Here is a 12188-nt window from a genome sequence, read left to right as displayed (position 1 = left end):
GTTTAGTTTGAGACGCCTCTGAGACAGGCAAGTGCAGGTGGGAATTCGACAGGTAGACAAGATCCTGGGGCTCCGGTGAGAGGTCTGGGTTGGCAGTATAAACCTGGGAGCACCTTTCAGCCCTCTACACCCCCAGATATGGGGGAATGAGGGCCTCAATCCTAAAGCATGGCTGGGATCAAGGAGCCCAAGAGGTCAAATCTCTCATGACAACGGGTTTCCTTGTGTCTTTTGCCACTTCCTTCTGTGAAGGTGTTTTCAGTGGCTGTTGCTTTCTGTTAGAGTCCTGTGCAGATACCAAGACATCCCTCTGGGGTGACTTCTCCTCTGTTTGTTCTAGGACCCTACAGGTTCCTTCAGTTCTGAGCCAAGTTTTATATTACTTCTTGGCCCAGGGTTTCCACAACTGGCAGGTAAGGCAAAATCCAACCCTGTATCCTCCCATAGCTGGGGCTGGTTTTTTGGAGCATGACATACTGTTTTTTTCACCAATGGCCTATTGGCTTGAGGGTAGCACTTTTCTAGTCCCGTTAAGGGACAAAACAGTGACTTCTGGTTCTTGGATTTATGTGAGGATCCAGTCCCAGCTGCTCACTGTGCACAAGGAGCCTAGAACCGGGCCCCTCCCAACTGCAGTAAGACTGAGCCTAACACCCGCCTAGCCCAGGCTCGCTGCTACGGCCATCTCACATGGCACCTGCGTTAGGTTTGCTGTTGTAGTTATTGCTACGTGCCTTCTCCTACACGGAGTTCCTTGAGGACGGGGTCTGAGGTTTTGTACCCCATCACAATGCTTCCCACAGGGCCTTGCACACAGATGTTCTCATTGGACTGAACTATACTGTAATCGCCTCAATGTTCATAGGTAGAAGGCTTGAGCGGGGCCTTTCTATCCGGGGCCTAGTTCCTTATTGTTGGTGGGATGGTGGGGTCAGTGCGCCGTGCAGAGGTGCCAATTTTTATTTTCTGCTCATTAAAATCAAAGGAAAAAGGCAGGCCTCTTGCGGGCAGAGTTTACTCCAGTGCAGCGAACCTCTGCGCTGCCATCAAGTGTCACATTCTGCTACCTCAGCTTCACATGCCAAGACAGAAAAAGCAGCAGGAAGACGTGTTTAACATTTATTCCCAGGTTTCTTTTTTCAATTTCCTCTGAAATGAATATGAATACACTATGGTCTTTACACTCTGCAGGAGCTAATCCCCCACTGGAAGCTTTGGGGAACCTCATTCCTTCTTGCGGATACAATCTGTCGACACAGGCGTTCCTTCAGGCTCTTCTGAAAGGCCCATAGTGGACAGAGCTGCGCTCTCTTTGGAGCTCTATTACACTTATAACTATGGGTTGTTTTTTTTTTTTTAAGAAAATAACATAGGAATTGCTTCCAGAACCCAAGTGCCTGTGTGAAACGCTGCCTTCTCTTTGAGGCAAGGCTGCTTTCAATGGCTCCTCCAGGCAGTGAGCGTGTCCCACTGCCAGAGGGGCCAGTGACTGAAGCCTGAACCCGCCCACATGCTCAATAGGAAATGTGTACTTTCGCCGTTGAAAGAACTATGAGAAGAAAATGATATTTTTATAAATGAAAGCGCTTAATAAGTATTATTCACTAAGTAAAATCATATTTTACTTGAATGTCTTGGACCATGTATAAATTTCATTAACCAAGAAAAAAATCTAGCTGAACTATGTACCCCTTCTAGTAATGGCAACAAAATTCTCAATATGTATCCAGTGAGCATGTATTAATTGTTTACTGTGTGCATAGCACTATAAGGAGGCTCTGTGGAAGCCTTTTGTCAAATAAGTCTTTGATCTCAAGAAGCTTCTTTTTAGGGTACCTCATTTATTTTGTGGCTAACTCAGTAGGATAAAAATTGTCTTCAAACTGCTAATCCCATTGAGATGATTTCAATTACTCAGGGCTGCAGAAGGCTATCTGTTAAATTATCTGTCCATGCCCTTTCACACATTTGTGCTTTTAAATCACACAGAGTATTTTCTCAGTACAGAATAAGGATCCCTCATTATAAAGCATCCCTAGGTCTCTCCGTGAATCATATGGAATGACAATCCATCTTCGAGTTAGAGTCAAAGTCATATATCTCCCCCCACGCCATCTGATGAAGCTTTCTGCTGGTTTCCTGGGTGGCCAATCGCATGACAGATATATGACTTTGAGACAAGAACTGAAATAAAATTCCTGTAATACCCTTAGGGGGGAGGGAGATGGTCACTGCCGAGCATTTTAGTCAATGACTTAATTCCCTTTAAACTTCCCTCCACCCTTGCTTAGAGCTCTGAACTCAACCTAAAAGAGCTGCATAGTTTACCTACTGAATCCACAATACTTCCAGGTGCGTTAGCTTTGTGAATTTTCTTCCAAGGATTTCAGGTGCTAAATGATACATAACATGTGCCCCGGGAGAGTTTATTAAATCCTCTAATCAGCAACCTCAAGAATGCTTCACGCAGGTTGGACAATGGGAGAAAGAAGGCCTCAGAAGCAAAGCACTTGGTGTTGCCAGAAAGTACATTTTTGATGGCACTATCACACTGAAACTGGAGACCAGCTGGTACGCTCTTAGACACCATCGTCAGGTGGCTGTGAATGACACATACAACCCCCAATCCTCCAGCTCAGTCCCTAAATCCCTCTCGTCCATGTAACAGCATCATGAGGTAGAAGCAATGTCGTAGATGTGAGACTTCCACCCCAGAGATCCACGTCAAGGGGAAGAAACACATTCCCTGAGCAGTCATTCCACAGTTCCCATGTCTGACTCATAACTCAGTAAATGGCCATTCCATCCATCCAGCTCCTCAGACCAAAGCCCTGGAGTTATCTTTGACTCCTTTCTCTCACTCAGCATCCAATGTGTCAGCAAATGCTGTTGACTTTACTTTCAAAATATATCAAGAATCCAACCACTTCTCACCACCTCCACCACTTTTACACTGGTCCAAACCACCATTACCTCCCCTCACTGGATTCCAGCAACAGCCTCTAACTGGGTCCTGCTCCATCCTCACCCTCACTGTCAGGTCCCCACTCAGTAGCCAGAGTAATCCTGTTACAACTTCAGTCAGATCATATCACTCTTCTGCTCAAAACTCTGCAATACCCCCTTTGTCCAAGGCACACAGAGTAAAAGCCAGGGTCCTGACAGTGACCTTCTGGGCCCTACAAGATCCCTTCCCCCAAATCTAAGGTAACCCCTCCCCACTTCAACCAATACACTCCAACTGACACACCTATGTCAAGCTTTGTGATGCTCTTCTGACAGGCCAGTAGCATTTCCATCTTGGGTCTTTACACTTGGAGTCCAGCTGCCTGCAACACTCTGCTCCCAAAGAACACATGGCTTGTTCCTTCATCTCCTTAAGTCTTTGCCCAAAGGCCACCTTCCTAGTAGGGCCCACCCCGATCATCTCTAAAATTGCAACTCCCAACTCCTGGCACTCCTCACCCCTTCTCTGCTTTGTTAACTCTATGACACTTATCATTACCTGACAAACTATTTATTTACTCATATACAGGTTGATAATCTGTCTCCCTCTACTAGACTCTATGCTCTAGGAGGGCAGGAATTCTTGTCTGTTTTGTTCACTGCTATGTTTGTAGCACCCAGCAATGATGCTGGTCCTTAGTAAGTATTCAACAAATATCAATGAATGAATGAATGAATGAATGAATGAATTTATTTTTAGACTGTGTGCCATGTACTTTACAACTCTAGACTTTGATATGTTTACTCCCAGACATCCCTTGACACACATACCACAATATTTTCAGAGTCTGGAGCAGGCTGTACTAAAGGAGGAAACAGAAGGCCTTATAAGATTTCTGGAATCTTTTTGGATCAGATTCCATCCTTTAGAAGGCGAAGTTACAGCAAGGTTTTAATGTATAGACAGGCCCATGTCAGCAGATCAGGGGAGTTGATCCTGGTGCTTTTCCATGTGTGGATCTACATCTAGTTTTAGGGGAGCTTGGCATGGAGCCATTGTGGGAAGACAAAGCACACTGGCTGCCACGGCCATTTCTGCCTGTAATACCAACCACACACTCATGTCCAACACTGAGATTTTCTCCTATGAAACAGACACTCCCTCAAACAGGAGTAGGACTGCAGAAAAGAAACTTTCCAATGGAAACTTGGGAAGTAAGAAGAATGTACTTACATGTCCAGAGATTCATTTTTTGATTTGAGATTGGTTTGGGGTTAGGGTAAAGTGGAAAAGGAAAGTTGAGAGTAATATGCTTTTTTGAGGATTCTATTTTTCACAAAGAAAATAAAGATAACATGGAAAAGAAATACCTGATCAGCATTTCAATCAGTAGTATTACAAACATTTTTTTGGAGTTTATATGTGTGTGAGAGAAAGTAAGTAGAGAAGGAAAAATTAAAATAACACATTTTTTTTCCAAAATGAAGTTTCTTAAATAGATCTGTTCTCTCTGCGTCTTTTTCTACTGTATAATCCCAAATTATCAGTTCACAGATTAGTCAATTTGATGACAAGAAAAAACAGTGTCATTAAAACCAGTGTTTCTCACTGAAGCACATCAGAATCACTTAATTCTGTTCCAAATACTGGAAATCACTTCATAACATTTTCCCAAAGAATTGATAAAAACAAATATATAAAGTTTAGGTGAAAATTGCTGCAAAAGTTTGCATCTGCCTAGACATTAGATTATTTTTTAAACATAATGATTGCCATGGTAAGAAAGATAGAAGAAAATTACATGGTTCACTTTAGACTAAGTTGCTTAGAGAGAGACAAATTCCTCAACCATACGTCTATGATTTTTCCTACCATTTCTCATTTCAATGACTACTTAAGAGGAAGCAAAACCAATCGACTGGAGGGGTGTTACTCCTGATTAAACAACAGTGTTTTCTCATTATTTCATTTTTGCAAATAATGCAACTCCAGCAAGACTGTGCATCCCTTCAGAGGAGAAGTTGTATCTTATGCTGCTCTTGTAAACAGACACATAGTAGGTGCTCAGTAAATACCAACTGCCTTAACATTTCTGCTGGCAATGATTTAAAACCAGGACAAAGGACAAAGGTTTTAAAATCATAAGCAGGCGAAGAAAAATTGGCCTGTACAAGTCAAGACTCCCTGTGAAAAAGCAAAGGACATACAAGGAAAAGAAAATGATGGAACAGACGTGCACATTTGTGTTACACAGCAGAGTGAACCGCATTTCAGGAGTTTCAAACAACACTCTTAAAAAAAGTTAGCTTTGAAATAGGTATTTGGAAATGTGAATTCAGAGCTAAAATAAATTCTTACAGTTTTCATCCTGGGCAATGCATTGTAAAGGGATCCCAAAGAAAGACGTATAGCTGTCATTGTACCACACCAGAAGCTCGGTACCCCTGGGAATATCTATACAGGCTCGGTAGAATATATTCGACCTATTCAAAACAAAAGAAAACCCAGCTTAGTAATCGGTAGGACTCATGTGCCCCATCCACACTTTTATTGCCCCGAAAAAGTTCTGCCCAGCTTTCCACCTAAACAGTTTCTGTTTGTAATAAAATCTGCACCCACCTTATCGTTCCCAACAACCAATTAGAGCCTGTAACCTGGTCTGATAAATAGCTCACAGTTTATTTCCACAGTGTCCCTCCACAGAACCTCTTGGCTGAAGAGACAAGATATTTGGCCCGGGAGACAGCAGAAAGGAAGAGTTCATTAAAAAAATTCCATCTCATACTAATGAGAAGATTCTCTCTATTGGCAAATTGCAGACTCCGGTGCCCCAACCTCACATATAAATTAATACTATTGATTTCTTATTTGAAGGGAAAGTGTTGCGTATATTCTTACAACTTGGCATTGGGAGTTCTCTAATTCGTAATAAAATTAAGCAGCTTTGTGATATAAGGACTGAAAGAAATAAAAGTCTTCCCCATTGCCTTTTTTCTAAAGTTTGATACAGGAGAAGAGAAAAACCCTCTTATGTGAAATGGATGGAAATTCAGTAAATACAAGAGGAGCACTTTACTCTGGCTGAAAGATTATACTCTGAAATGATGGAGTGAAGGTACCAAGGAATAACCACTTTTTTATAACAGCTGTGGCACTGTAAAGAAAAATCTACAGATTAAAAGAAAGAGGAGCCTGCGACGGGTTTTCTCAATGAAGAATTGCTACAAATATTAGCCTCAAGTTCAAGATAAAAGTGTTTAGGGTTGGTGGACCTTAAGTTTAGCCTTTCTGTAAGGAATTGGCCGTAGCAGGGCAATTTGTTCCTTGTGTAACACTGCAGACATAATGCGAAGCCTTCACCACATTTTTCATGGCAGTGAGATATGCACTTGTCAACATATTTTGTCACCACAAAGTGGCTCTTGGCAATAGGATCATAAAGATCAATAAAAAAAAGTGCAGATTCTCAATATTTTACTTGCAGCTGCAAAAATTTCATTTATCTTGTTATTTTCCTTACTTGCTGCCATTCTGTCTCACGAGGGCACTGCTAGCTAAGCAGAGTGTTTTCTCCCAACATTCTATGAATATCTGACAAAAACTCCAGCCAGCTGTCCGGACCTCACTCCCCTTCCTCCCTCCGCACCTCCAAGAGCTGTGCATTTTATTAATTCTTTCCACTGCTACATAAAAAAATCAAAATTGGAGCCGGGCTATAAATCACTGGCATCTCCTAACTTGAGAAAAATTGAGTCGACTTTGTACTTCACCCTTGTAACATTTCATCTCTCGGTTTGGCTTCCCTTAATATAAACACAGCGCCCGGCAAATGAATGTGCTAAAACCAAATGACACACTTTGCCGCTGAAAGAGCAGAACTGTTTTCGAGCAATGGGTGGTCTTTTGAGGCACAGAGTAGGCCGAAAGGGGGAAAAAAATGTGTAAGCGTACACCGTTCTTTACAAGCGGGCAGAGCTTCCAAAACTCGCAGAAATCTCTGCATGTTGAAGCACATCAAAGGGATTTTTCCCTTTTCAGATAATATTTCCTTTGCTGACATGTATTTAGTATTGTGGTTGGATGACTCATAAAGATAGCTTCATGGCGTCCCAACGCAGCTGAAGCAGAACACACGCCAACAAACATTATTGTCAGCCTCAAAATAAAAACAAAACGTTCAGCTAAGGGTCAATCAATCAAGGGTTCTTTGAAGAAAATTCCATTTAGATATTACAAATCATAACAGAATGAATCTAAACCAGCTGACTTTTTGTGAAGAGGACATTCATGTACAATAAAAATTAGGCTAGCTCTTCGGGGTCCAACTTTTCTATTTTCTTACTCTTGGACGTGGTCACTGGTGACGGATGCCAGTTTTTAAATTGTGTTTTTGTAGTTCATTTTATAAAGATCTGAAGTAATCGAAAACAGATCGGCAGAGAGAACTTGATGTGTAAGTGCCATCAGGAAAGGGAGCAATAAAACCCACTTAACATCGACAGAAAGGTAATGACTTGCTCATACCCACCTTCCTCGTAGGGGTTTCTTATTTTCCCAAAGTCAGAATTTGCCTCAAGAGCTCCCTGGGTGCCCATGACAGAACCAGCCAATCTATCTCTTGCCAAATGGAGAAGCACAACCTTTACTAATTTTCTAGCTCCGAGTTTTATAAAAACCTCATGACAGAGATGCAGCTGCAGGGAAGGTGGGTGAAGCCCATATACAGACTGTAACCAGATCCCGTCGTACACAAGTTCGTTTAAACCCTTATGTAATGAAAGATAACTGCCTAGGAAACCAAGGCAGTGAGTCACATGCTGCCCAAATATGTTCCTTTTGAATTTGGAGGCCTTTGGAGAGCAAGCCAGATTTGTGCAGCCTTTAACCTATAAGGGGAATAAAGCTTTTTTTTTTTTAAGTCTTCATTTAAAAAAAAAAAATGAGAATGAAAATAAATCGTCATAGGCAGGACTCCAAGTTGCCGAGCAAGGGCTCTTCTGCTTTGATGTGTCTGTGGTGCCTGGTAAAGCTAAACAGTTGCTTCTGATCCGAAAGGGAACACGGCTGTTTATAACTGAGGTCATATATTTACAGGGCACATGTTTTCGAGGGATTCTGAGAAAAGAAGGCTTAGTGGCAGGGCTTTTTTCCTATGGGATCTGTCTTTGCCTTTTTGTCTCCACTCCAGCTTTTCGCATTAAATGGAAATGCCTGACCAACAGGTGCACTGGGCAGGTGTGGCTTAGGCTCTGGGAATCCACCCTGCTTCTATGCCCCTACCCCACCCCAGGCCTCCCTATGAGACTCTGGGCAATGGGGGTGGCTCACCTCATCTTTGTTACCCTTTGGGCTTTGCCCAAACATCTCAGGAGACCAGGGCCTTCTCTATGCTCCGGAACTACCTCATCCCCTGAAACGTACTCTGAATTGTCGCAGGACCAAAGCCAAACGCTTTGGCACCTTTCAAGGGATCAGAAGAGGTTGCTCTGACTCAGCCAAGGCTGCCGAGCATAACGGTTTTAGAAAAGTAGCTTTGGGAGTGTTGAGAGTTCTTGATTTCCCATGCCTTTGTACAAATCAAACTGTTCTCCCTAGGAGACAGCCAGACCGCAGGGGACTGAAGGCAAGCGACCTGGGGCTGAATCTCTAAACTCCTGTTTACGTGTGGACATGTCTGCTCTGGGGGAAATCACTCCGAGTCAGTGAGTTCGCCGGGCTCACTCAGGCCATTATGAAAGTTCAGGTGATGATGTGGAAGTAACTTTATCACATGCAGTGAGTGAAAAAAGGCCTTCTCCTAACATCTTTCTTCCCGAATTCTCAAGAAATTACTGTTAGGAGAACTAAGGAGATATCACGAACCTAGCAAAAAAAATTCCTGCCAGTCCTTGCAGAGTTCTTCAGGACTCTGCAGGATTTTTTCAAAACTAGCAGCAAGCCTGAATTTATATATGCAAGGCAAAGGGCTTTGGCTTTGTAAGCGGTAAATCAAGGTATACTTTACCTGTACTGAACTACTGTTAGATTCTGTTCTCCGCAGTGCCTTGCACATCGGATATACCTCATCCAGCTCGACTTACTAGGTTCCCCACCATCAATAAAGTGCTGTAGTGTCCCATCTTGGTCATATATCTAGAGAAGAGGTCAGAAGGTCAAGTAGTTAGAACGAATCATCAGCAATCATTTTCCCTGCTTCCCTTGGTGTCTTTATGTGTCGGCTGCAGCAATTTATTGCCCGTAGGTTTGCTAGTGCTTATGAATGCTTGTGGAAACTCAACTGGAATAACAGAAGAAAAACATTTTCTGGTGATGCAAGTTAATCACGTTTTTCTTATCGAGCCAATCTTCCCTTTATTAAATACATTTGTGGCATCTCAAGGATGTGAGTGACCATGTTTCCCAAAGAATATTTAACCTCTTTTGACAGGTTACTCTTAAGTAATGAGCTGCTGGGTAAACAAAGCAAGCTGAGAGGCGAGGCCACGCTGACATGGCTGGAACATCCACATGAGAGGCCCTCCTCTCAAACACATAACTGCTCGAAGGCATTCGGGAGGCAGGGACCGTCTGCTTAACAAGCTGGGTGACACCTAGCAGAGGTTGGAGCATTATGGAGCTGTTATCACACTGATAAAGCAGACTCTGATTCAGATGAAATAAACGGACTCTCACCTCGCAGAAGATGTAGGACTTCAGCTGTCAGGACCTGAAACTATTAGGAGAGGAGTCATGAAAAAAGAGAGACCCTCACAAAGGGAAAGAAAAAAATAATAATAACTGTTTCCTATGGATTTTTAATGTCTTAACTAAGGCTGGTCTAATAATTATTGCCTTAGGCCACCTCAAGCAGATTTTCTTTCAAGCACATTCAAGGAAATGAAATCTGCTTCAAACCAGGCAATAAGCGTGGGACAAAAAGTCTTCTGCGAAACAACTGGCCAGCCTAGGACATGCGGAGTCAGTGCTGACAGCAGAGACAATCGGCTCTCACTTCCAGAAACCAGGTCAGCCCTGGGTACCTTGAAGGCTGTGGTATCTAGAGGAGTGGGAGATCCGGGGTTATATATGTACAGCAATTCTCATAGGTCATCCTCAGCCCTATGGGGTAGCCAGGAAGCAAGGGGTACAGTTCTCAGAAGGACCATGGCAAAACTGGACCTTTTCAAGTAAAATCAGCAGTAAGATTCTGTTCCCCAGAGCATCCTGAGAAAATATTTTTTACCTTTGCTAATCAGCCTTTCCACTTTTCCTTTCCAAATAGACACAGAGATAAGTCTCACAGAGAGCCTCACTGGTTACATTTCGGCCCTAAAATTAGTAGGGTCATTCATATTAATTTAGCTCAGTATTTCTATTCTGGAGGCCAAAGGGCTTAGTGATGACAGTTCTTTTTATCATCACCAGTCATTTTAAAATAGCTGATTTTTTTCTTTTTTTTGGCTTTTCTTGAACTCATTTGTCTTCACCCCCAATCTTTCCACTAACCCCCAGAAACAGAAGAGAGACACCAATCTAACCAATACAATTGTTGGAGAAGTTATAACTGGGTAGCAGGCCAGAGTGATTACAGCTGATAATCAATGTAGCCTGAGAAGAATGAAGAGATTCCTGGATGATATTATATTTAAGATTAATGATTTTAAATTCCTAGCTCGGGGATGATGGCAGAGAACGGAAACATTTCATGCAGTGGATACATCTGCTCTTCGAGCAACCTAATGACAGATTTCATATTTAGGTTAGGTTATTACACTGTACTTATTTTGTTGTTGTTGTCTTTGTTTTCGTTTTAGGAAACTGGTTCAAAGGCTCAAAGTCTCAACCCTGAGTCTGCTGTTGACAACCCGTGCAACACTGAACACAGCCATCAGTTCTCTGAATGCCACTGTTTATCTATAACGGAGCCCAAAATGTTGATGATCCAGCCCCCTGCCCTGTCCTTCCCCCATGAACAAACCACCCATGACAGCTGCTAGTGAAAATAACGACACATTTGGAGAAGCGCAGTTCTCCTTTGTGCTTGTAGCTAATGTCCTCAACAGCAAGTAAAACTCTCTAACGTTTATATGTAGTTGTGGGTGTTGCCTTGAGCGTGAGCTCATTTGAACACCAGACACTAGCCAGTCAGTCTTGAAAATGAGTATAAAAAAGTGTTTCCTTCCTTATCCATTCATGTATATGTATAGCTGATTCACTTTGTTATGAAGCAGAAACTGACACACCATTGTAAACAATTATACTCCAATAAAGATGTTAAAAAAAAAAGTGTTTCCTCCCACACTGTTTCAACAATAGTCTCCTTAAACTAAGTATATTGTGATTACAGGAATCCTACAATTTTTGCCTACCTGGTGAAACTCCTCTCGCCTTGAGGAAAGTAGATGGCTATCTGTCAAGCTTTCCCCAAATATCACACAATGAGCGCACAGCACGAGGTTGAGCCTCCCTGGCTTCAGCCTGATACCGACATCACACGATTTCACATGAAACTGATGAAAATCCCATGTACCTAGTTGGATCGCACAAGTGTGCATCCAGTCAGAGTTGAGGAAGCTCATTCAACCTTGACACTGTTCTTTCCCTCAACCCCCCAGAGCCCAGCTATCACCAGATCCAGCTGAATCTGCCTCCTAAACATCTCTCCTTCTCCACCATCACCATCCTGCCCAAACCAGTTTCCTCTCTTGCCTGAAGGAAGACAAAAGTCCCTTAACTGATCTTCCTGCACCTTCTTCAGGCCCTTCCAACCTAGTCTCTAAAGTACAGCCAGAGTGATCTTTCAAAACAGGAATCTGATGATATGCTTTTCAACCCCCCCAAAATAAAAACTTCATAAATGTCATAAAATGTCCAGTCATAACAACATATATTCACAGCATGTGAAATTTCGTCATGGGGGCCCATCACACTAATACGGGCAGCACCTCCAACCTACGTTATTTAGGGAGGTGGGTGGAAAACACGTGCCTTTGCAGTTGGCTCAAGACCATCCTGGAGCACTTTCTGGCTTCTGCTGTTAGGAGTTAACATTTAAACTGTGTTTCTTGAAAGTGAAACAATGGGCCAGAAGGCAGTGATGCCTATTTCTGTTCATTTTCCTAATAGAAGTAGAATAAAATTGGGAAAACCAAGATACCCACATGTGCACGCCAAAGAGGAACTAAAGACGACTTCTCAGAAAAGCTCTGGGTCCTAATTTGAGTATTATTATTACTCTCCATCATTAGCTCAAGTTTGCTTC

The 12188-nt window shown here is 42.6% G+C and overlaps 1 protein-coding gene across 1 annotated transcript in view; it reads right to left on the bottom strand.

Annotated features, from left to right (window-relative positions):
- Positions 1 to 12188, bottom strand: part of PRDM6 (PR/SET domain 6) — a 100684-nt gene that overhangs the window by 22550 nt on the left and 65946 nt on the right. Inside the window, exons 4-5 of the mRNA XM_060146220.1 lie at positions 8952 to 9079; positions 5306 to 5430 (exon numbers count right to left, since the gene is read on the bottom strand). Of these exons, the coding sequence (XP_060002203.1) occupies positions 5306 to 5430; positions 8952 to 9079 (253 nt within the window). The remainder of the gene's footprint in view (positions 1 to 5305; positions 5431 to 8951; positions 9080 to 12188) is intronic.

The sequence above is a fragment of the Lagenorhynchus albirostris genome, chromosome 3, assembly GCF_949774975.1.
Source record: "Lagenorhynchus albirostris chromosome 3, mLagAlb1.1, whole genome shotgun sequence".
Taxonomy (NCBI): Eukaryota; Metazoa; Chordata; class Mammalia; order Artiodactyla; family Delphinidae; genus Lagenorhynchus; species Lagenorhynchus albirostris.
Note: the sequence above shows the minus strand (reverse complement) of the source record. Positions and strands in the feature narration are given on the sequence as shown.